The sequence below is a fragment of the Podarcis muralis genome, chromosome 6 (genome assembly GCF_964188315.1).
Source record: "Podarcis muralis chromosome 6, rPodMur119.hap1.1, whole genome shotgun sequence".
Classification (NCBI taxonomy): domain Eukaryota; kingdom Metazoa; phylum Chordata; class Lepidosauria; order Squamata; family Lacertidae; genus Podarcis; species Podarcis muralis.
The window spans coordinates 78,171,661-78,198,334 of NC_135660.1; the positions used below are offsets into that span (position 1 = coordinate 78,171,661).

The 26,674-nt window shown below is 41.6% G+C and overlaps 1 protein-coding gene across 3 annotated transcripts in view; it reads right to left on the minus strand.

Moving 5' to 3' along the window:
- The window catches only part of NRG3 (neuregulin 3), a 611,592-nt gene that overhangs the window by 145,318 nt on the left and 439,600 nt on the right, over positions 1–26,674 (minus strand). For all 3 annotated transcript variants that reach the window (XM_077930602.1, XM_077930601.1, XM_028729231.2), the window contains exon 3: positions 17,372–17,445. In XM_077930602.1, coding sequence (XP_077786728.1) covers positions 17,372–17,445 — 74 coding nt within the window. The remainder of the gene's footprint in view (positions 1–17,371; positions 17,446–26,674) is intronic.

Below are 26,674 nucleotides of genomic sequence, written 5' to 3' on the forward strand. Positions count from 1 at the left end.
CAATGAGAACAAGAGATATGTCAGCTCTCCCATCACAAGTCCATTGTGAAGTCATGTGTGAGTGAAGTCACAGCCATGCTGAAGATAAAGCATTGTCTACCTCTGTAGCTCTGCCTTATCTTTGTGTAGGGGTCGCGGTCTTGTGACTCCCAAGGGCAAATACAGTGAGACAGTAGGAAAAGGGAGCGAAGATAAAACTCACAAGCTCAGAATGCTCAATGATGAAAAGAAGTAGTATTGGGGCAAGGGGGAGAAACCTCCAATGGCTTCTGGTATGTTTTTGAGAACAACTCAAGGTGCTTATGCTCACATTTAAAGCTCAATATGGCTTAGCGCCCAGGAAAATGAAGTTATACATTCTCAGTTCCACTTCTTGAAGTCATATTTGGAGTTGGTGACCAGAGAGAGCCATCTCAGTGGTGTTACCTTGCCTGTGGAATTCTCTCCTGGTGCCAACATTATTGTGTGTGTTTTGGCAACAGGCAAAGGGGTTTTTGGTCTCTCAGACTCTTTTATTATTGAAATTTTTTACATACTGCTCTTTCATAAAGCTTCAGGATAAAACATAAATAATGTTAAATAAGTAAGAAAATAGAAAGCAGGTTTTTCTTTTATCAGTCCTGAACCTAATGCCCACTGCTTAGCTCTACTGAGCGATCCCAAGTTATAGTTATGGGCGGGGAGGAAGAGAATCAGCTATCATACCAAGTAGAGTACATGATGGCTCAATAGACAGACCTGCAGTGAACCCTTGTTCATGAGTCCAGAAAGATCTTTATTTAATAAGAGGTGACTGTCGGCTGTCATTTCATGAAGAGAAAACTGTCATGTGAATCAGACTTTAAAGAATGGGAAAGATGGCTGGAAACAGACAAAAGATTTTGAGAGAGTTGAAGGCAGTATGACAGATGCTCTGTTACCCTTAGGACATACAGACTTTTTCTTAGCTCACTCTTGTCTCTCATCAAATAAATTTTGAAACTGGCAAACCTTTGTTACCACTGGTGATAGTGGGATAAAGTTGTGTACAAAAGGCAATGATTTATGTCTCAATACAACCTTCAGTTATTTTGGGGAGGGGTGTTCTTCCTTCTCCTGACTTGGTGCACCTTATTTAGAGTTAATTCCTACAAACAATATTTCAAAACCTGTTGGAATATATTCTCGCCTTAAAACAACTTACAGCTCCATCATTGAGAGCATACTCAAAGCATGTTTTGCTCAAGGTGATTTCATTTCCCCCAATTACCATGACGCTTTTGATTCTGTGTGGAAGAAGAACGGGGCATACTCATTCAGAGAAAAATTGCTTCCTACCATGTTGCTTACTCAAGTGGGAATTTCTATTACCCTGTGCAATGGGGAGGAGATCCTTAATTTTTAATATGTCTGTAAAATAAATTCAGATTGTTTCCTTAATAGAAATGTCAATCTCAATAGCCAAAAGATCTCTTCAAGAAGGTGGGGCGCTTTTTTGAAGTGTACATTGAACCACCAGCATTAAGATTGGTATCTTTGAGAGGAGAAACAGCTATTTTAGTGAAAGGATTCATATTTTCCTATTTGAAATATCCATCTGTTCCGCAAATGCAAGATACAGCATTTTAGCAGCAAGCATAGTTTATTTACTCCCTTCCATCTTTAAAGATATTCATCTTTTTATACGTGAGCTCCCCTCTCTATGCTATTTGATTCGGCTGTTGAAAATTATCCTGATTCACAGTGAATTTTGTACCATAGAGTTCCATAGGGACTTATTTCCTATGGGCCTGATTGGAGCCTGTTCTGGACAGACACAGTGAAAAGGCCAAATCCAAATTGCTTTATTGCTTAGCAAAAGACCATCCTCAGTCATACAGCGGTACAATAGAAATCGTGATATCACTCTAAATAAGAATAACATAATCCATTGCAATAGCAGAAAAGGAGAAAGTAGGCTAGCATCAGACCCAGCTGAGAATAAGCCCAACCCTGTAAACTCTTAGATTTGGTTGAGTAGCTACTTAGTTAATAAAGTGTTTTTTCTTAATTGGTCTATTGCCTTCAGAAAACACAGTTTGATTACCTCCTGGCTGATTTAAAGCTTAAGAGTAATCAAGGTTTTGAGGCTACATAATCAAAGGCTTGGTATCAAAAGGCACTAGAAACTGAGTCACTGATTAGCAGTAGATTCAAGCTGGACCAAAAGTTGCTCAAACAAAGCACCACTGTCTTATTGAATTAATTTCTACATGATAGTGGTGGTCACTAGTTAAGCCTGCTTTTTAAAAAGGATTAGATAAATCTCTGGAGAACGTAGGTCTATTAATAAACCATTAGCCATGACACATGAGGCCTGCAACAAAACGTTGCAGTGGATCCCATCTCCTAACACCAGTGTTTGTGTTTAATTGAGTTGGAATCACTGCCAGATTTGAAGCCATGGGGCAGGTGCCTTAAATATGAGGTGGTCGAGGGCTGCTTCACTGTCACCCCCCACCACTCCTCCTTCCTCATTCCCTTGCTAAATTTGAAATTTTGTCACTGCTGTAGCTGTTGATATGACATTAGCATGGGCACTCTTCCCTGCAGTCTGAGGAATGGAGGAGTCCCCATCTTAGAAAAGGGAATTCTGGGTGAGGTGGCCCAGGAGAGTGATGGTGCCACTGCTGTTCTTACCTCAGCGCAACGTCAGTAGTGGAGGGGCTCTCCGCAACCACATCACCCAGAATGCCTCACTCTAAGGGAGGGTCTGGCTAGCAATCACCACCTGGCTTTACTCTTGGGGGGGGGGGCAATAGCGAAATGGAATAATCATCCTTGCAACAGTCCCATTTTCTGATATATGTCCTTGGTAAATCACTGCCCCCACATCCAATCCTTATTATTATGGCTGTTTGTGCCATGACAGTTCATGGTCTGGTGACACTATCTTCTCCCATAGTGGTTCTCAAACTTTTACTCTGGGCCACACTTTCAGAATAGAAATTTGCTCACGGCACGCCGAATTTTTGTTAATTAGAAATACCGTACATTGGAAAACAAAAATATCTCAGCTAGGATCGTCGTTAGTATCATTTGATGTTCTTCCTCTCATTTTGAAAATAAATCTATCCATATTCTTTAAAGACAGAGATAGAGATTATATAGATAGATAGATATACATGGAAATGTTTAAATGTTTCTTTGATTGTCCTCGAATCTTCCTGCCTCTCTTGCCATCCTCTCCTGCCACACCAGCGAGGCACACCACATCCTTTGAGAACCATTGTCCTACTGGCTGAGATTTCTTCTTCTTCTTCTTTGGCGATCACTCATAGCCAAGTAAGATTGTTAAAACCGTGTTTATGGAAGACAATGTGTCTGTAAGTGACTGTGGAGGCCAATTCTCGAGCCACACGTTCTTCCACAGTGGGGACATTGGTTTCCGGGCGGGAGTTGATCACGGTGTGGATTTGCCAAGCATGCCTTACTCTTAGTTGGGATTTACTGCACAAGCAGTAAATGGTGCTTTGCTTTAAGTGCACTTCTGTATTTCAGGCACCAGGAACAGTGGTAGCTGCTAATGTACACAACAGACAATGGAGGAAAGGCAGCAGAAGCCTTGGCTTCCTGCTCTTGATTTTGGTGATTTTATAAGAACACCTTGCAATGGTGTTACAGTTGGAGGGACAGTGTCAGACAAGTGCTCACTCAGTATCAACTGAGCCCATCAGCCAGGTTAGAACAGCTGTCCAGTTAACCTCATTTAGGCTCAACATTTCACTGCTCAAAATTTCAGCTTAGCCCTAGTGTCAAAGACCAAGGCAGGACCTCGAATTGTGAAATGTTATAGGTTTGGCTGACTTTCCATTCAGCAGAGTTTCTATATCCTCCCTTCATTTTTATTGTGGAACTTTAAAGGTATTCCCCAATCCCTGCAGGATAACAGCTAATTATTTCAATAAAGAATCACATTTCATTATAATGCTGCTTTCTGCAAGATTCAGATAATCCTCAAAAGCCAAGGCAGTGCAAATATAGGAGGATTGTGTAAATTCAAGGAAAAATACATACCAGAATCCCATGATGTACCGAGTCCACAATTTCTCTAATGAACCCCAAGTTTATTTCAGTGAACTTGAATCTATGCCTGACCAGAGTCCCCATGTGAAAGAAGTGGCATAACCATACAAATTGCCTTAATAAGCATTGTTAAAGCAGCAAAAAGGTTCAATGTGAAGGATGAAGATAAGAGATGTTCACTCAGATTTAAATAAGAGCTGGGCTCTGAGTCAGTGAGCCTCAGAGTTCCTTTCATGCAGCTGAATGCAAGTTTTGATAACGGAATATTAGTCATTTGGGGAGACACTATTCTCTGTTGTTTGGCCCATGTTGCCATTTATATGAGACACCTGAACATTTCTCAGGCATGTCCAAAGTCTGTTTTGGCAGCCTAATCCAGCCCGCCGGTCGGTTTCATCTGGCCCCTGTGGCAGTTGATTTCCTGGGGTAAAATCCTAAAAAAGGCCCTCACGGCCCTTCACTTCATCAAATCTGGCCCTCTTTGAAAAAAAGTTTGGATACCACTGCCAGAAATGAATGGGGAACATTCAAAACTGAAAACACAAATTCAAAATGGTGTTTGTGGGAAAACTTTATGCTCTGCAAACTGAACTCCACATTATAAAATTTTAAAAAATATATCCTGGGAAATAAACATTCAGGAAGGTGTTATTACAGTATGCAGCCAATCACATCATGATTATCTAAGCCAGCCTTTCTCAACCTGTGGGTCTCCAGATGTTGTTGAACTACAACTCCCATCACCCCTAGCTAGCAAGGCCAGAGCTCAGGGATGATGGGAGTTGTAGTCCAACAACATCTGGGGAACCACAGCTTGAGAACCACTGATCTCAGTAGATGTGCAGTCAGTTGAGAAAGTATGGGCATTCTAAATGAAATATAAAGCATGAACTTACCCAAAGTGATTGTCCTATTGATTTGAATGCAGACGTTTTCCATATTGCCCTAATTCTGTCTGCACTGGTTGCATTGGGCCCAATTTAAGGTGCTACTGTTAGTGTGTAAAGCCCTAAATAACTTAGGATTTGGGTATTTTATGGTAAAGTTCAACCCTGAGCTCAGGTGAGGGGGCTTCATATGCAGGCCTGCTGGTGAAAACCATGGTAACATGGTTGCTCACCATGTTAGGATACTCTGAATCTCCTCCTAGAGGCATGTCCAGCCACAATGATGTTGACTTTCTGTCACATAGTGAAGACTTCCCCCCAATATATTTTTTTTTTGGAGGGGGGGACTGATTAGTCTACTGTAGCCTTTAGATTTCCCTATTTTATTGCATTCATTCGATTATAGTAAATTACACCAATAATCTTAATAGCATTGGGGTTTTAATGTATGTATTGTTTTATTATGACTGGAAGCCACTTTTGGACCTTCTATTAAAAAGCATTGAAAAGTAAAATATTTTATCCAATGCTGAATGTGTGGAGTCTCATGGATCCACCCCCCTGCCAGATCTGCTCTGAAGTGTCCTCCTCTAGAGCAGATTTTGAGGCTGGAGAGAGGAGACAAGGGGGAAATTCTGTTCTTAATGCCGAATGATGGCACAATAAATCAATCAATAGAAAAGAAGTCTGAATTATTATTATTATTATTATTATTATTATTATTATTATTATTATTATTCAAAACCTATTAAAATCCTTACAGGTATCTCAGGAAAGCATTATGGGACAAAGCAATTTCTTACAACCTTTCAAATGGCTACGCTGAATATTTAGTACAGAATACAACTAGTACCCCCTAGTAGCTGGCATTCTGGCTCAACATATCAATGGTTTTTTTCATTGACCTTGACTCCTGTTTCTGTGGCCACTTTGCTGAGAGTTGACTGTAAGTGCTCACTGTTTCATTCAATTACAGCTTTAAATTGGTGATTAGCCAATTAATCCTCACAGAACCCGGAGGGATTCAAGTGTTATTGAAATCTGCAAAGTGTTTTTGAAGATATCAAAGAAAATTCAAGTGCAGCATCCTCAACGTGAGTAAGACCATTACAATAATGAACTTATTTGAAGGGCAATCCACAATAACAGCTGCCGAGAACGAAGCCCTTTTACATAAAGAAACACACATTGTGTTGGCTTCATGGCTATATCAGCTTTAAATATAGAATGTGCAAACCAGGTCATACATTTTTGCAAAACAGAACACTGCATATATTTACGCAGCAGTTCAGAAGTAGTCAGAAAAACATTATTTTAATATGATAGCCTTAACTCTAGACACTTCAATCCAGTAACTGTTTTGTTCAATATTTTTGGTGTTTCAGAAGCCAACAAAAAAGATGGGTGACTAATACAACCAACTTTAAATTTTAAAGAAAAGAGGAAATCCAGCGGATCATATTTTTAAGTCAAGTGGGTAGGACTTGTCCCTTTTACATATGTATATACTTGAATGAGCACTTTAGGTGTTGGTTTATTGCTGTTTTTATATTTGAGTATTTTGAATGTAGAGTTTGGTTTTGGGGATAAATTTATTTTGGTATGTACTTCCATTCATGGAGTGATGGGGTCTGTTGGGACATGTTTCTACACCAAGACAGAAGTGTGTGGGATTCTTATCCAAGAGATGCTGCTTGCAGATGAAGCATTGCCAATAGCATACTCCGAGGAATCTCTACAGCGACACATCAATCTTTGCCCAAGCTTGAATGGAGTTTGGCCTCACCACCAGTCTCACAAAGACCAGCATCCTGTGTCTAGACATCATCGGCACTCCATGCGTCAGCACTGATGAGCACATGTTTGAAGTAATAGACTTTCTCTTCCTCTCCATCAATGCTGAGCTGGACTAGCTTCTTGGCAAGGCAACTACAACAATGGCTTGCCTCTCCAAACGGGTATGGAATAATGTGCTGCTAATGTTCAATACCAAGATGAAGGTCTACCAGGCTTGTGTGTTGAGCATGCTGCTTTGTGGAAGTGAGTCGTGGGCAACTTACACACTCCAGGAGTGACATCTCAATGTCTTACATATGTGCTGTGTGTAGAAGATTTTGGGCGTCACATGGCAGGACAGAGTCTCAAACAAAGATGTGCTCTCCCAAGTTCACATTCCCAGCATGCTTTCACTTCTGTCTCAGGGACATCTACACTGGATTGGTCATATACATGGAATGGAAGGTGGCAGGGTCCCCAAGGACATGCTCTATGGCAGGCATAGGCAAACTCGGCCCTCCAGATGTTTTGGGACTACAGCACCCATCATCCCTGACCACTGGTCCTGTTAGCTAGGGTTGTAGTCCAAAAACATCTGGAGAGCCGAGTTTGCCTATGCCTGCTTTATGGGGAGCTGGTTTCAGGCACTAAGCCTATTGGCAGACTAAATCTGCATTACAAATGTGCCTGCAAACATGACATGAAGGCTGGCAGCATTAACCTGCCATTTGGGAATCCCAGTAGATGACTGTGGTGCTTGGAGACAGACACACATTATTTGACTGGAGAACTGCACTGCAAAATTCAAAGAAGAGCAAATCTGAAGGATGGCTGTGTTTCAAAAAGTGCAAGTTAATTAGATTCACCTTTAAATGTGAACAATATCTAATTTCTTCCCCATCACAAGTGGTGAGGTGCAGGTTTCTGTGTTTCCTGCTACCATGTGCTAAACTTTTAATGTGATCCAAAGCATGTGCATTCCAAGTAGGCCCTGACTATACAAGCAAAAAAATAAAAGTTGGATGGTACTCATTCGTAAAGTCTAATCACACAGTGATTTAGTAGTGGTGATTGCTTCAGATTGCACATTAATGGTGGTTGGATCAATGCTTCCAAGGACCAGTGTTGAACTTTCTCTTTGCTAGCTTGGTGTGAGAGATTTCCAGAATGCCTTTGTGAAATCTCATTGTTATTATCTCTTTTTTGCTTTTCTCAGAATAATCCGGATGCTTCCTTCCGAAGAGGAAAGCCAAATTTACATTGAACTTGCTTTCTACGTAGAAAGTCTCCCCCCCCCCCCAGTCCCCGAGTCACAACAGAACATCCACTGCTGATCAAAGTTTCATCTACTATGTCCAAACTATCGTCAGTATTGCTGGAAGGTCTGGGTTGAACTTTCCTATTTCATTGGAATGTGCAACAATGTGGGTGGTGGTGAAACATCATTGCCAATTACCACCAGGATATTCTGTATGCTAGACACAGATAACTCCCAAAGTTATACTTTGAGCCTAATGACCTTGGATTCCTGCAAAAAGGCATTTGTAAGAAATGGTATAAAGTGGTGATGATGCGTACAACATGTAATTGGAAGTCTCCAAAGCAACCATACAGATAGCAGGGGTTAATAAAGTTTGGGACACTCTGCTTTATGTGCAAACTTAAGCAAACAATGAAATCTAATTGTTTTACAAAATAAATATGGCACCAAGATTCTCTGTTTTCCTGTGTGGAAGGCCTTTAAGATGCTGATCAAATTCCAGTCAGTTACAGATGCCTGTATTTTTTTCTGACTAGGATGTATATATGATATATAACTTATATATACTATAGTTAGGGAGCTAGTTGTCCCAGAAGCATAATATATTAAAGACTGCAATAGGCGGCTTTCTTTATTCCTTAGGTGAGCTTTTTGTACTGGTGTGTGATATATATGTGTTTTTCTTGCTTATATTTTGAATTATGTTTCAAAATAAAAAAATGTATGGGGGAGGCAGGGGAAGAGAAGACACCAAGGGCACACACAATTTGACTAAAACCCTGCCATTTTCAATTTATTATTATTAATTTGAGGGTCCCAGTTAAGGGATGGGGCATTTTTGTGCTTCCTTCAAAATTCCTCAGATTCCTTGACTATGCAGGAGCCTGCAAATCCACCTGTTTCACTTTAAGTTAAACTAGACTGAATAGTGGGTCATATTTTCATACCCTCAATGCTCAAGTGACTCTGTGTCACTCTAAGTTACTTCACTGTTGTGAGGGGAAATGGTCTGAAAGCAATGAAACAGAGAATGTGCTTTTCACATTGTCCTTATTTGTTCAGAGCCACTCGTATAATAGTTCTTTACAGCAGAAACGGTTAGAAGTTCATCACACTGTTTAACTGGGGTGGTTCGTATGTTGGCAAAACTAGTAATTTTCTGGGGCATGACTCCTCACAGCCTCACTATATTCACAAAACAGCATGAGCTACTTTGTTCAGCTGGGGCTTGCAGGAGAGCCTCTTTAAGGCAGGTCCATCAAGCTGGCTCAGCATCAGATCAGATCCAACAAAGCAAAGCACATCAGGACCTGGATAGCTCCGAGTGAGCCTTACTGGCTGAGCTGCAGGAGATGTTGTCTCAGCAAAGGACCAGAGTCATCTGAAGAATTAAGAAGGCTAGCAGGACCCCTCTTCCAGTAGTTGAGCCGTATGCAATCCCTAAAGGGCCTGCAGCTGACTCCAGCCTGGCTGTGGATCAGGAGATGCTACAGGGGAGTCATCCCCAGAGTATGAGCGAGAACCATGTTTTCTGGCTTGGATAATGTAGGAGGAGTGCTGAGGTCCTCCAGAGTATAAACTGTGTCTCAACCCGTGACTCAACCTGAGTTCTCATTGGATGGTGCCAGAACCGTGGTGCAGGGGAAATGATGGAAACCCACCCCCATTTCTGTGATTATTCTACCCATTTTTAAATGCGAGGTTCCACATATATGCATATGTGCCTCATTCATTTTCCACTTCTTACATGAGGTGGCACATATGCCATTGTGAGTAAACCAGTTGTGTGTGTGTGTGTGTGTGTGTGTTTGGGGGGGGGGATGTTTTTTAAAATGTAATCAGGCCAACTTGATAGTAGGGTGCCAACCATTTAGCCTTTGCCATTTAAGAAGCATTTCAAAGGAAAGTGGTGCTGAGTCCATGGAGCTGGAAATTAGAATAACTAGGCAGGCTGCTAGGATCAGGCCCAGAATGGCAAGTTGTAGGATTCAGTGTGCAAGTTGGTAAAATGCAGGCGAAAGTGGGGGAGGGGAGAGAGAGGACAGCCAAGCTCTCTATTCTCTGTTATCATCTAGTTCCATGATAACAAAGGAACATTCCATGTTGCTTCCCAAGTGTCTGAACTCTGAGACATGAACCGAGTTCCTTATGGATATAGACTGTCACAATGCCAAATGAGTTGCCATGAATTGCGTGTGCTCAAGCCCAAAGGCTATACAACGCAACCAGCAGATAGGACCACCAATTTCATGTCCCTGATTTAACTGAACATTTTACAGGGTTTGTCCTTACAAACAAAAGATAATTGCTCCCATTCTGAATCATCTGCCCAAGACTACCCAGGGAATCCATAAACTGGTTGTATTTTGAACCCAGGTCTCCTTTGTAGAAGTCCAATTATGTGTCCACTGAATGACTTTGACTTTTAAAGCAATTGCTAAAGGTGGGGGAGACATGCTTCATTAACAAGCTATCTTTCTGACTTCCAATAATACCCCATATTGATCACCACAGGTAATTTCAACCCTTTCTGTAATGAAAGGTCAGTTCTCTGTACTTTGAGACTGGGAATGCTGTCGTAGTAATACTGGTGCATTATTTTATAAATAGTCAACCCATTACTGTTTCAATTGAGAAATGCTAACACTTCAAACTTTCCAGCACCAATCATGCTCAATCTAGACGCTAAATAAAACAAATCTGGAAAGTATCCCAGGATGGGCCTTGCCAGAACCATTGTTCGTAGGCCCCAGCTGCAACATGGCCTGCTGAAACTTTAGATTTTCTTTGCTCTGCTCCTCTGAACTTTACCAAGGTTAAGGCAAATTGGATTGGTTTTGCCTGCTAACAGCAACCAGGCCTGTGAATAAGCACCAATTTCTCTGGAGAACAGAATCAATGTGGACCATAGTGCTGGAGAATGAAATTTGAACCCACTATAGCATATGTACCTGGTAGAGCAAAGTTTAGTTTAGCCTACCCACTAGGGGAGAGTGGTTATGTAAGCTTTCAGAATATTTAGAATTAGCCAAAATGACAGATATAATAAGACAAAAACCAAAAAGTGAAGTGAAAAAGGAAAGGGAGTGTCTAAATGAATACCTTAGAAGCCAAGGTTCGAGGACAGAAATCTGCCTGAGTCTAGAATAACCTTGTGAAGTGAAAGGATAAGAAAGAGGGATTTATATCTGGATGCTAGGATAGAGATGATAAGGAAAACAGGAAGACACAATGAGAGATAAAGGAGGTGCTGTGGGATTGGTGGAAGTCAATGTTTGTTTTCTTTTTAATGTTTAGATTTTTAACTTGTAAGATATGGATTTTTTTGTTTTTTTGAACGTTGGTTTTGTGTTTTGTGTATTGTTATTTTTCAATATTTTTCGTGTTGTTGTGTGGGAAATACTAATAAAATTTACAATTAAAAAGTAATAATAATTATTTTTTAAGGAAGAGCCTCCTCTTGGTTAACAGGTAAGGTCCTTTAGGAAGAATGCCACCAAGGAGGAAGGGCTTAATCTCTGCTCCTAGACTGAGTTCAGAGCAGAAAGAAAGCTCATAAGCCTCCACAAGTACAAACTACATATAAAAACACAAGACACAACATTCACTGGTATAAGCTCATTATGAGAGTTCGGCTTGTGTCTTTTCTGTTCTTTAGTGTCTTTCCTGTTCTTTTTATTTCAGCTCATCTCTCTATGTTAATTTTGAATTGATTCTGACAGTCTAGTAAAATTCTCATGAGGTGATGAAACAGCACACCAGTGTCCACATTAAATGACTTGTGAGCTTGGATAGCTCCGTTGGTGAGAACATGGTGTTGATAATGCCATGTTGCAGGTTCAATCCACCATATGGGACAGCTGCATATTCCTGCATTGCAGGGGGTTGGACTCTATTATTCTATGTAGATAATAATAATAATAATAATAATAATAATAATAATAATAATAATAATAATAAATTTATACCCCCCCCCCAAATCTGGCTGAGTTTCTCCAGCCATTCTGGGCGGCTCCCAATCGAGTGTTAAAAACAATACAACATTAAATATTAAAAACTTCCCTAAAAAGAGCTGCCTTCAGATGTCTTTTAAAGATAATATAGCTGCTTATTTCCTTTACATCTGATGGGAGGGTGTTCCACAGGGCGGGCGCCACTACAGAGAAGGCCCTCTGTCTGGTTCCCTGTAACCTCACTTTGCGCAATGAGGGAACCACCAGAAGGCCCTCGGCGCTGGATCTCAGTGTCCAGGCTGAACGATGGGGGTGGAGTCGCTCCTTCAGGTATACATGACCGAGGCCATTTAGGGCTTTAAAGGTCAGCACCAACACTTTGAATTGTGCTCGGAAACGTACTGGGAGCCAATGCAGATCTCTCAGGATCGGTGTTATGTGTTCCTGGCGGCTACTCCCAGTCACCAGTCTAGCTGCGGCATTCTGGATTAATTGCAGTTTCCGGGTCAACTTCAAAGGTAACCCCACGTAGAGTGCATTGCAGTAGTCCAAGCAGGAGATAACTAGAGCATCTAGAGATAACTACATAGATATACTCTATGTAGATATTATGTACCCACCAAAATTTTACATATGTTGTATGTATCTCAAGCATCTGTACGCAAGCTCATTTGATTTTTTTACCTGCTGTCAAGTTTGAACCATGTAATCCTGTGTGTCCTTGTTTAAAAAAAAAGTGTGAATGACCAAAGAGGGTGGGAGTGGAGGAGGAGAGCACAAGAATGTGGAAGCCTTTGAAAACTGCCCATGTTCTCAGTGACGCTGCATAGAAATGATGTTCATAGGTTCACTGCATGATGTTTCTTAGTTGCCAATATAATGCTTGTGTGTCAAACATCCATTTTTAAGTGTGTGTTTGATGGGAGAGAGACAACATTAAAGCACCCATGAAGAGCCAGCTCCTTCAATTTTTTTAAACTTGGAACTTGAATACTGGGGGGGGGGGGGACGACAACCATGAGCACAGCAGTTAAGATAGATGTGGCGTATCTTTTGAAAACTCTCTTCAACTTAATTGCCTATATATAGAGGGCTTTCATGGTTATCCCCAAATGCCATCTCCAGGTGACCTCTCCTGCTTATATTCATTTCCTTGGGCATCAAGAATTATGACTGCTGAAATGCTGAACTTCCCTGCTTTGAGGCCAGTAAATGTGATCTGACAAGTTACTGGAACAACTTCACCTTCCTATCAATGCAGAAGTGGAGAAAAGCGTATTAAGAACAGCGGGGTCAACAGTAAGGCACCATGGTAAAGATGCGTGTATGCTCAGGAACAGTCTGGCTACGAATAGAAAAGAGGCCAGTTTAAAAAGCTGAATAATAATTATTATTTTTAAAACCCTCCAAAGTTGAGGTACCAAACTTCATTGCTGAGCTGTGGATTCAAGACACTTCTAAATGAGGCAAAACCTGGACAAAAACCATGCTAGATACACCAGAGGTTGATAGTGATCTCTTGTTTTGTTTTAATCTAATTGCTAGGTGGTGTTGATGGTGGGGAAACAGCCCAGAAACTGCTAATACATTGGAAAAAGGCTTTACATTTACACGGCAAACCCAATTCCTTTGAGGAACACAGGTTGCCAATGCAGATGGTGCCTTCGTTATCTTGGCAAGCGCTGCGGCATGTGTTCTTAATGAAACCAGTAGGACTAGTTGGGCGAAATGTGAGTCCAGAACCACAAGGGTTCTGCAGCAGGATGCATATGCTACACTGCACTTCCCCTTGATTCATGAAGACTATATGCCAATGTTGACTGAAGTCCAAAGAGGCTATTTGTTAGAAGCCTGTTTCACGCAGCTGATTGTGTACATAACTTATGGAAGAGGGGTGAATCTGCATGCCTAAATGCCTGACTCCATGTGGAAATTTCACACACACACACAAACACACCAAAATACTTTGAGCATGTGAACATTCACCATATTTATGATTCTCTTCAGCAACATTGTTCCCCTTGGTTTTTTTGCTTCTTCGGGGTCATCCTCCCAATCCCCCTCCTCTTTGGATTAGTCACACACATATATATTTAAATTAAAACACATTTATTCAAAAGTTAGCATACAGCTTTGCCCACTGCCGTAATATCACAGAATGATCACTCCAATCCTCAATCCCACATCACTGATGTATATACATGACAGTGATGAGGGATTGAGGATTGGGGTGATCATTCTGTGTGTGTGTGTGTGTGTGTGTGTGTGTGTGTGTGTGTGTGTGTGTGACACACACTCTCTCTCTCTCTATATATATATATATGGTCACATATATGATCCCACCTAATTAGGAGTCATGGTAAATGGGATTATGTCAAAATACTATGTTGCTAACCTGTTGTTGTTGTTTTGCCAATGTCACAAATTTTAGTGAATGGGAGCAGTTATACTAGGTGGGTTCATCTTAGACCTACTTCCCTCCCTTCAGCTTGCAGGCTTCTGAATTTTACCTGTGATAATTTGTCTGCAGCAGAGTAGGTGTTTCTATATATTGGGAAATGCTTGTGGGGATACATATCCATTGTCTACTGTCTATCCCCCAAACCTTACTGGCAGACGTACAAGTTTTGTCTGCATGACGGCTGTTAACGGAGTACCCCTCCGAAGGGTCAGAGCCAACTGGAGTACTCACTGGAAGAAAGAAGCTCATTTTGCTGACATAATGTCAGACCCAAGTGAAGAGTGGAAGTCAATGGTGCATAAGAAGTATTAAACTCTGCACTGACTACCACCTCCCCTTCAAAATGTGATTGTTGCAGAACCGTTTCCTCCCCACTGCCCTTAACTAAGATTTCCGGTAAAAGATTAGTTCACACTGAAATCTCATGACAATTTTTGAGTCAAAGTCTTCTTGCAACCATAACCAAAAGACATTTGTTTTCCCCAGTTATTCTCTGTGGAGTTTTGTGACGAATATCCACTAGGTAACTCTAAGCAGATGAATATTCTGTATATATTTCTAGCACTTTGATATTAGTATGTGATATCTCATGACTTCAACATTTGGGTCAGGATCCACAGTGCTTTCTGCATGTGTTTTTGTGTGTGCATGGGGACATCAGCAATTTTTACTTCATCTCCTGTGCTTTCTTGGACACCACAATAGGTTTTGTGCTAGCTCCTCTTCTGTACAGCAGCTACTGTTACAAAAAGACAGAAATCCCCATTCAGAAGAGCACTCCAGTGTTCTCAGAACAAACGGAGGGCCATATTCAGTGGGTGTGCTCCTAATATCCATGTGCCCAATGACTTTGCCCTGCTTCCAACACTCATGAGGTCTGAATGGGGAACCTATGCATGTACAGGGGTGTGTGTGTGCAGAAGCTTCTCCAAGTGATGGTGATTCCCCCATTGTAGAAGATTAGTAATTGCAAGGAGTCTACATGCACTGGTTCCCTGTTCAGACCTTCAACTGAACACCTGGGGCTGGAGAAAAAAGCCAGTGGGCAAGTTGTCATTGGGCATGGGACAATCACTACATCACTAACCCCACTCCTCTGTGTTTGCTGAATACACAGAGAGTTTTTCTGAATAAGGCTGCAATGGAAAGACTGGACAGGCAACCAAAACTGACAATGGAGAGCAATGGTATTGCAAATACCTTCAAAGTTTCATAGTCGAACTCCATACATCCACGTCTCTTTGTACCTACATTACCCTTACATTTCCCCCTATAGTACACCATGACTTAATTTCCACAACAAAACTAAAATATCAATGTCTACCCTTCTGATAAATAGTTTCAAGGCTGTACTATGTCAAGTTCAAGCAAAAATAGAAGTCCAGGTTTTAAGTTGGATCCCTATGATGTGTGGAACTCCAGTCAATGTTGCTTACTGTTCCTATTTTACCAGTAGGGATGTACATTCAGTGAATCCAGCCTACCTAACAGCTTCCAAACTTATAGATGCATGAAGTTTTAAATGGAGGGAAACACAGGCTGGTTTGTCCCAGGTCATCTTACTACAACAGTTAATGGCAAAGGAATAAAGAAAAGGCCACCATGCAAGGCACAGGACATACAATACAGAAGAGCAAGTCAAGAAACTGGCAAAATGACAAAGAGCAGCAGCAAGAAGGGGGGGGGGGACCCACAAAGAGGAAGAAACAAATCCCAGCCTTCATAAGGGAAGAAGCCCCAACTTTCAAACACGAACCTCCTGTTTTGTAGACTCAAAAAACAGTGAAGAATCAACACTGGACTTCATTTTATATTTTAAAAAAGAAAGAGTAAAACTGCTAACTGAAAGACTTTGATGAGTACATCCTCTTTTTGAGCTTCTGGTGTAATATGCTAGGTTGCATCTCTCAAGCCCACCCCCCACCCCAGTGAGATGCATGTGTTCAAAATTTATTTAGTTGTTTCTTCCCAGTTTTCTCATTCTCAGGACATCTGACAATCATAATATATATATTTAAAAAAAAACAATCCCCTACAAAATACAATCCCCTACAAAATAATATTCAAGTCCCCTCCAACAAATGTAGCATCAGCAGAAACTCATTAATGAACAAACAGGCCCAGTTCAGATGCAATACTAAACAGTGGTTTAAAGTGGGCTGGTTTCAACCAACCATAGTTAGGAGAACTAACTACAGTTTGTCCAGGTTCAGACATAATACTTGGTTGCAGTTAGTCTAAGACAAAAGCAAAAATTTTGAACTCCTCCCAGCCACATCAGAAGAGGAGGAGGAAGAATATGTGAGCCGGAGGTTGATTTTGTCTTGTTCCCATAATGATAAATCATGACTTACTGTAATGTCTGAACGTAACATGCATACAATAAAACCAAACAGCGATATATTTCCAACTACACACCATTAACATATAGATAGTATACAGGTATAGAAAAACAAATCCCCATGACCATGGGGACCCCCCCCCCCATGACCAAGAATTTGAAACCAAGACAGGGTTATACTGAGGAAAGACAGTGGCTATCTCAGTTTTTCGTGGGGTAAAGTGAGGACCTCTTCCAACACATCATCCCGGACTACAAGCATGCCCTACCAGCTATAATGACAAACATTTTGCTTGTATATATTCTTAAAAGCTGGTGTATTGTTTTCAACTCACATCAACCCAACCATAGGAAATTCTAGCTGGGGCTAATGGGAACTGTAGTATAGCAAATTCTGGAGGGCACCACATGCCCTGTTGGAGAGACAGTGGCTAAAGGAATATGTTATTCTGTATAGCTTTCCCCCAGAAAATATAACATGATGAGGAAGACTCAAGACTATTTCATTATACAAAATACTTTACAAGCTCCTGAAATGGGTTTTGATGTAATTCTGACAATGAACAAAAGGTCACATCATATGGCAAAGGTTACCTCCGGCATGTAATAAAGACAGAAGAAAGAGGAAAAAAGAAACATTTGACATACTTGGATCTGACAAGATTGAGTCGGTTTTCGGCAAAAATTGGTCACAGCGGACTCCTTGGTAGCCCTCTTTGCACCTGGGAAAAAGGGGAAAAATGACAAACATACGCATGCGGTAGTGACAGGCTAATTGCAAGGCATCAGTCAACTGCAAACATTGCTCAGAAGGCTAAGACAGAGCTAAAACGTTTTCAACCACCTGGAGCAGTAGTACAAGTGGTTCCCAAACATTCTGCCTCCAAGAAAACCTTTCAGCATCCCCTCCCCCGCTGAGGAACCCTATATGTCTGCCACAGGACCCAGTGTGTTGCAAAGGATCCTGAACCACTGCCTAAGATGCACACTTGGTCCACACACTTGGCCAAATATGTGGAGCCTCACCTTTGCCCCACTTCAGCTGAAAGGTTACTACATTTTGCTGCTTAGGGCAGAGCAGCAAATGGTGCCTCCCTCCCCAAAAAAATAATATCCAAGGTGCATAATATAATACCCATAGTACCCAAGGCCAGTCATGCTATTTTGGCACTTAGAGAGATGCCACAAGCACCCTTCCCCATCCATGGCAGGAAAAAGAGCAATAGTTGTAAATAAAGTACTAATGAATCTAAATTAACTAACTCACAATTTGCTGCTCTCTCATGACAACTCAAATCAGCTGCTTGAAGTGGCCACCTCACTCTGCCTAGGGACAGGGTACCAAAGGCTACATCTCCTTCACAAATAGTTACATTTTCTGGATATTAAAATATGTTCCCTAAGACCACTAAAGGTAAAGGGGTAAAGGGACCCCTGACCGTTAAATCCAGTCGTGGATGACTCTGGGGTTGTGGCACGCATCTTGCTCTATAGGCCGAGGGAGCAAGCGTTTGTCCACAGATTTTCCGGGTCACGTGACCAGCATGACTAAGCCGCTTCTGGCGAAACCAGAGCAACGCACGGAAATGCCGTTTACCTTCCTGCCAAAGCGGTACCCATTTATCTACCCATTTATCTACTTGCACTTTGATGTGCTTTCGAACTGCTAGGTTGGCAGGAACTGGGACTGAGCAATGGGAGCTCACCCCATCATGGGGATTCAAACTGCCAACCTTCTGATTGGCAAGCCCAAGAGGCTCAGTGGTTTAGACCACAGCGCCACCCATGTCCCCTTCCCCCCTAAGACCATTACTTGATATCATAACAAGAAAATGGTGAAAAACTGGGTTTGCTCTTTTAAAGAATGTGCATAATATTACAAGAATTTCAAAAGTTGCCATGAAACCATTTTTGTTTAAAAAATTATCATCAAATCATAAATTACCATTTTTAAAAAATGTGCAGGGGTTTGAACCCAGGTCTCAGTGGTCTCAGTGGTCCAAGTACTATCAGTAATGGGGAAAACAAGAGATGTGCAATTCATGGATGAACCAGCCCCCTGATCACTGCAGTCCTGGATTTCTTCATTTCTCTGAGTTTTTTTACTTTGACTATTTTGATGTTTCATAGTAAGACTGATCTTTCACTGGTGAAATGACCCCCTAGCAATCTGTTCAATCTGTTTCTGCCCATGGAGGCAGAAGCATACTGAGGCTACAAATATTCGGAAGTAAAACCCAGTCAATATGGGAAATCCTACTCTGACAGCCATAAGGATTTCTAGCCATTATTGCCCGATTCTTGTCTGGATTTAGCTTCAATTGACTTATCCACAGTCAGTTTCTAAACACAGTTTGACACTTAGTAAGAGAGAACTTGGGCTGGAGGAAAAAGAGAGATATTTGGGTGTCACCGGAACAATGATATGGAATTTCACATCTCTGTATAAACTCACCCACTTGTGTCAATAATAAGAGAGAGGCAGAACAGAATTTTGTGGGTCAGGACTTTGAAAGGGCGTGGGAGAATGACAAGAAGCTGTTATATTTGGGGCAGCATCAAGACTCCACACATCCTCAGACACACAGTGGTCACCTATATTCCTTAAGTCTCTACTACCTAGCCATCCCCAATGGTCTCTGAGTATCTAGACTGTCCAGGTGGCAATTGACAACTATGGAATACAAAACTACCAGCATCACTAGGTATGTCTCTTGAAAATAATTCATAAATTAACCCATCTAATTCCTGGGGGAAGGATAATGCTTTCATTGAACAGCAGAATTTTCATCATATGGAAGTACCTGCTCCTAGCACTTGATGGCTTTATTTGGGAAAGTTATGGAATACAGACCAGAACCAGAACCTGATTTCAGCAAATGGGGATGAATATATGGGACACAGTGGGACAGGACACCAGTGAGTGCAACGGCACTTAATTATTTTTTCCCCTATCGCCGTTGGACCCGCTCTCACTTGATTATGTTGCCCCGACCTCTCAGAACAACCATTAACCCACAGGCACACAAACGTTCCCAGAGTATAATGTTGGGGGACCTTCGTGAGGGGAAAACTAAGAATTGGAGTCTCTGTTGGGTTTTCTTTTTAAATAAACAAGAACACTTTACTTAAAATCCAAGGTAACATGATAACGTAGAGGGATAAAACTTAGGTACTGCTTTAGAGTTTTACTCCTTTCCAGGGTTGTACTTTACTTCAGACACACACCCCATTAAACAGTGCTGCTCCTAAGGAAGCTTCCTTATTACACTCAGAATGGATGTTTATCTTGAACCAACTCTCTCTCCTGGCAATCCCAAAATCTCCAGCTATCTCCCTACCTAACTAACCTCAATTCCCAAAACCTACCTCCGAATCAACCAACCTCACTCCCTTTCCCTCCTCAAACCTACCAACTTTCCATATCCAACCAATAACCAACCCTCCTTCCCGACCAGCCTACTGTCTCTCCAGAATCCATTCCTTTTATATTTTCCCTCCTGGAACCTCAGCCAATCAGAGGCTGCTGTGCGTTAACCCTTCTTTTAACCAACTTTTCTGTCACACACAGCCATTTATGGTTTTAAAGATAACCATCAAGAACTTGAATTAGGCTTAGAAAAAAATCAGTAATTGAAGAGATATCTTTCCTATGTTGTCCCTGTTAGAAGACAAGTTTCAGAGTTCTGCACTAATTATTGTTGGTAATGATCTGCAACAATTTGTATTAACAAAGTTATCAGGCTGCTGATATTCACTCCATTTTTTTGTAGTGCTTCTAAACTTAATTGCCGGAACACAAGCATAAAACCAAGACTGTTTACAAACTATGCACCAAGGAATTCAAATTTCTGTGACATGTATGAATAGTGAAAATTGAGAGATTTTTCATATTTTTTCCACGTTTGCTAGTTATGAGAAAGGGCAAAGGATTATGTAACCTTTGTCCACAGGAATTTAGGCACAATCACTCCACGTTCTGGCTTCTAGAATTTCACCAAATTATTGGATATCAGCTTCAATCCCACCCTCTCAATCTTGAGATCTAATAAAACTTTGCCCCACATGCATACTGGAAATGAAAATTGAGGTTCTCAGAATATACAATTCTGTTTCACCCCAATCACATAAAAGGCTGTGCTTGAACGGCAGGACTGCAGAACTGCATACAGTGGTACCTCGGGTTAAGTACTTAATTCGTTCCAGAGGTCCATTCTTAACTTGAAACTGTCCTAACCTGAAGCACCACTTTAGCTAATGGGGCCTCCCGCTGCTGCTGCGCCGCTGGAGCACGATTTCTGTTCTCATCCTGAAGCAAAGTTCTTAACCCGAGGAACTATTTTTGGGTTAGCAGAGTCTGTCACCTGAAACATATGTAACCTGGAGCGTATGTAACCCGAGGTACCACTGTACTGCAATACCCTTGAGCATAACACACAAGTGGTGTTTTCAAGGTGCGAAAATATAAGAGCTCCTCTTTCTTGATTCGTATGACCCTAAGAAAATCAACACTCCTACAGTCCGTGCTGAAGAAGCCAATACATAAACACAAAAGATAGAAAAGAACTTTCAGCAATATGTAATGGAAGATGGACATGGGGCTACAGATTTGGGGGGTGAAATGAATTCAGCATGCTCATAAAATATGCCAGTATTCTGAACCAGGCAGCCCTGACCCTCTCAGGTTCTCCAGTTGAGACTGCAAACTGAGCAAGATAAGAGTTTCCCCCATTTATTTATGTCGCTGTGACAACAGAGTCAGGTAGGGAAGTAAATAAATAACTCTTGGTCCCTGGCATTTGAAATTACATTTCCTAGTATCCCTGCTACCTGCCGCAGTGCTGTGGTAGCATTTCAAATTTCAGAGAGGGCGGGGAGGGACCCCCCACCCCCACCCCATCACCATAAAGCAGGCATTTCAGGTCTCACAGAGGAGCTGGAGGGAGGGACCCATCATCTCCTAATGCCAGGATTGACTTGGAATCAACTCTGCTTTTTGGTTGTTTGCTTGGTTTGGTGACCCAGTTCAGAACAGAACAGATGCGCTTGGCCATTGCTACACACGTTTCAGGGCTCCTTGTCTGGAGACAAGCTTAAAAGAAGCAGGAAAACAGGTGCTCAGTCTGAGAGCTCAGTCTATGCCAGAGTGCCAAATTGCTCAGAGCAAGGCCAGTGTCTGTAGCTTTGTAGGACCAAGTAAAATCCTCTTGCTTTTGTGTGTCACCTGCTCCTTGCTGAGCTGGCAGTTGTAACCGATCCCTCTGGGTGCTCACAATTTGGCTCCAAAAAACAACAGCATAGTCCAGGAAAAACCTTCTTCTGGAAAGTAACTGTTATGGCACAAAGAAAGCGATACCTGGGTTCGAATAGCCAGTTCAGGGCCTGTGACATTTTCAAAAGCCTTCCCATTTTTATCTGCGGCCCGTTGAAGCATATGGGAAAGTGAGTATTCGAAACAGCAAAAAAACCCACGTTTAAGGGATTTGACTCACGCAGAATATGAACATGACATTATGTCTGGCTGTGGGTGGTCTCATCAAAGATGATAGCTCTCTATCCTCTGAGTGATTTGGCTGAGAAATTTCTCACTTCTACTGAAAGAGCGTTCACACCCACCAGCCCACTTGCAAATTTGTACCACATAAATATACTGTTTAAAAACTCTAAATCAGGTAATTATTAGGGTTGTCTTATCTGAAATTATAGGGGTTTGCTGACATAACTTATGTCAAGAAGAGTAAACAGAGTTTTCCCCCCTCATGCGGCGGCAGAAATGAGACTACAATATTCAAACAAGTTGACAAAAAAACTACTAAAATGTCCCCCTTTAGACTTGACATAACTTGCAAGTGAAACACTAAAAGTGAAGAAATGTTACCAGTATCTGCATCTATATCAATGTTTATTTACTCAATTTTCATTCCTTTTTCTTTCCTTACTGAATTAGCTTAATTAAATGAAATAAGAGTTGAGAGTAGGTCAATATTAAACCTTCCATGTAATTTTTATATTTTCCCTATAATATATTCAATTTAAATGAATCTGGTTTTCTGCATTTTTCTATATTTATTCTTACTTCTCTAAACGTTAATTTTAGATGTGAAGAAAGGTATATTCTTTATCCTCCCATTATTGAGGTAACAGGTGTACACTCTGAGCTCAAATAAGGGGGGGGGTGTCGTACTAAACATGCAAATAATGGGAGGATGAGGGGGAGCGGCATCCAATAGACAAACAGAAACTTTGAAGACAGTTCCTAAGCAACAGACGTAGGATATTTGCTCGTTGATCATTTTATTAGATCTGACATTCATAATTGATTTTAGGAATGAATTACATTTGCAGTGACATCCATAAATTCACAATTCTGCCAGACAAGAAAATAGTAGCCTGCCTGCCTACGCATGCCTATGTAAGTGTACAGACATTATTCACCAGTTTTGATAGCTGGATTTTTCTTTTAAAAATAAATAAATAAATGCTGCCTTATAGATTTTTATTGGCCTGAAAGTATTCAAAAGTGGCAATTTAGATGAAGCAAAAATGTTTCCATACATATGGCGTTATAGTTCATATCAGGAGGGCCGAACACACCTGGTGTGCCAAGTGGGATGATGTCACAATGCACAACATGAATAATTATCAATTAAAAGCACACACAACAAAAAGCCCTCAACAGGGCCTCTGGAGCGTGTTCAAAGGCTCTGATACACCTGCCCTCTGAGACCACACAGTTCAACCCACATTTCCCTTGTGGAAAAAGATGCAACCAGTGTCATTACAACAGTAGCATCCTATACTGCTAGCCAGGAATGCAGAGAGATGCTACACTGAACCCCTTCCCCAATATGACTTTTCCCCCCATTTGCAAGAGGGTGGCAGGATATTAAGTGGCAGGGGTAATCATAGTAGAGAGCAGGATTTGGGCAGTAGGCCATGTCTGTGCTGATTCTGCTCAGAATTAACATTACCAGCTCTTTTTGCAGAGCGTCCCTGGTGAATTTTGTTGTTGTTTAGTCGTTTAGCCATGTCTGACTCTTCGTGACCCCATGGACCAGAGCACGCCAGGCACTCCTGTCTTCCACTGCCTCCCGCAGTTTGGTCAAACTCATGCTGGTAGCTTCGAGAACACTATCCAACCATCTCGTCCTCTGTCGTCCCCTTCTCCTTGTGCCCTCCATCTTTCCCAACATCAGGGTCTTTTCCAGGGAGTCTTCTCTTCTCATGAGGTGGCCAAAGTACTGGAGCCTGAGCTTCAGGATCTGTCCTTCCAGTGAGCACTCAGGGCTGATTTCCTTAAGAATGGAGAGGTTTGATCTTCTTGCAGTCCATGGGACTCTCAAGAGTCTCCTCCAGACCATAATTCAAAAGCATCAATTCTTCGGCAATCAGCCTTCTTTATGGTCCAGCTCTCACTTCCATACATCACTACTGGGAAAACCATAGCTTCTACTATACGGACCTTTGTTGGCAAGGTGATGTCTCTGCTTTTTAAGATGCTGTCTAGGTTTGTCATTGCTTTTCTCCCAAGACCCTGGTGAATTAGCATCTTGCTAATTTGGTTGTGATTTCTAGCGTCTACATTGACGACTGCATGTGTGGAGAACTGATGTAGATTTCTGTCTGTTCCTTGCTAGACTTTTTTATTTTACTTTTCCAGGTTGCTGAAGTGCACAAGTGCTTGTGCACAATGATGAACTGCAGCACAAAAACGAACCTTGATATTAACTGTTTCTGCAAGGACATCGAGATTCCTTGGTGCACCCAGCACTTTTTGCTTCTGCCCATCAGGACAAAAGAAGCAGAGGACACGTCAGTGGGCAGAAGGCATTGAAAGCCATGGAAAGCTGCACGGGCACCAGTAGTGGAATTAATTTTAGAAACTCTCCATGCTAAATTAGGAGGGCAGAGCAGCCTGCTGGCCAACCCACAGAACAATACCAAAATGTACAAAAGCCCACTCATCCCAAGTAGATGATTTAAAATGGCCATTAACTGATTAATTCATCAACTTCCGGGATTAAGATTCTTTCTGAAAACCACACACCACAGGATTTATTTCAGAGCCCTTCTTGCAAAAGAAATACTGAACTGGTATCAGATGTGATTTGTGTGGTCCAAAAGCAACATGGTGCTCTGTGCATCTCTTTATTCTTATTCAGATGGTGTGGTTGGCTGGCTTCCCCTGTCACCATCTAAAAGAGATTATCCAGCTGGCTCTCATTCAAGCCACAAAAAGCTCAAGCCAGACCAGACTGAAGTAATGTCAAGGGAGAGAGCACAACAAAACAAACACCCCTAGTTCCTTTGATGGAGGAAATGCCTCCTTTTTCCTGTTTCTTCAGCTTCAAAGCCTGCAACGCATGTGACAAGTGTAAAGGTGAGCTTGCAACCACCCTCCTTAACTGCCCCCCAAACCAAGCCGCACAGTTCCTTCCTTGATTCTTCTGTCCCCACCCTGCCATTTTCTCCATTTCCCAAGGTATAAAATCCTTATTCTAAGGGAGGTGGAATAAACAGGAAGTGGAGGGAAGGGGAGCAGGAAATAAGAGTGGGCCCAACACCAAATTCTAAGTGCTCCAGCTTCTGCACAAGTTTGGAGAAAGGCCCAGCCCATGCTGGTTCCATGTGGATGTTTTAGGAGGAATCAGCACCATTCCCGTAACCAACACAGAACTTTTTATATATACCGTATTTTTCGTTCTATAAGACGCACCAGACCACAAGACGCACCTAGTTTTTGGAGGAGGAAAACAAGAAAAAAAATATTCTGAATCTCAGAAGCCAGAAGAGCAAGAGGGATCTCTGCGCAGTGAAAGCGGCAATCCCTCTTGCTGTTCTGGCTTCTGTGATAGCTGCGTAGCCTGCATTCGCTCCATAAGACGCACACACAATTCCCCTTACTTTTTAGGAGGGAAAAAGTGAGTCTTATAGAGCAAAAACTACGGTAGTTAAGACAACACAAAATGGTCATTTCCCCCTTTCTTCTCTTGCTGTACAGAGGCACCCACCTCCCCATTTCCTCCAAGAGTGATCACATGTCATGAAGTTGCATCACTTCCAGGGAGTCTGTTGCCATAGTTTCATTGTTTTCATCATAATGGTGGCAGGAGCCCCTTCAGTTACTTGGCCAGTTGTAGGCAGCTGTAATTATTTTAAAATGGAAAAAAGCAAGAGGAGACGGGCATCCCTTGGACTACCCCATATGGAATCCACAAGGTTACCAGGGGATTTGGCAGATTTCCAGGCAGGAACTCAATCCAATCAGCACATTTGGCAGATCTGCGTATTTACAGCTCTATAACCCAGTTCCATTCAGGTCAGTGACCTATTGGCTCTGAAAAATGAAAAGTTCTTCTAACATTTATTCCTGACTGTCAAAAAAACCCCATATCTTTCATTGCTATCATCTGCACCAATGTTACAATCTGTTCTCAACTCTTTTTACACTGTGGCATTTTTTATTTTTTACTTTTTACAGTTCAGGCTAATTTTTTAATGTTATTACTTTCAAATTTGGAAAGCTGAAACATGTAATTAAGACAACATCATTCTGAAATGCCGCTTCCTGTTCATTATATGTGCAGCTGCAAATTTGATGAATGTCAGGGAAATATGCCATCTGAAATATCGGTGCTGGAATTTAGAGAAATACATAAAATAGCAATCCTCAAGGTTTTCAAGTGGGATTTTTCTGATTCTGTGTTTGGGACTGTCAGCAATGGAACTAATCTTAGAGCAGTAGCAAAGCAGAGGAGCCGACTATTGAAAGCACCTGATTGGGAAAATAGGGGAGAATGCTGAACATGAGCCCAGGCCACAGATTTCTAGAATAAGTGAACAAAGTTGTAGTTCATATGGTCAGTTGTGATACTCATCTAATAGACAAGTGTGGCTATAAACCAGTGTATTCAGGATGAATGCAGCACATATATGTAAATACCTACAAAC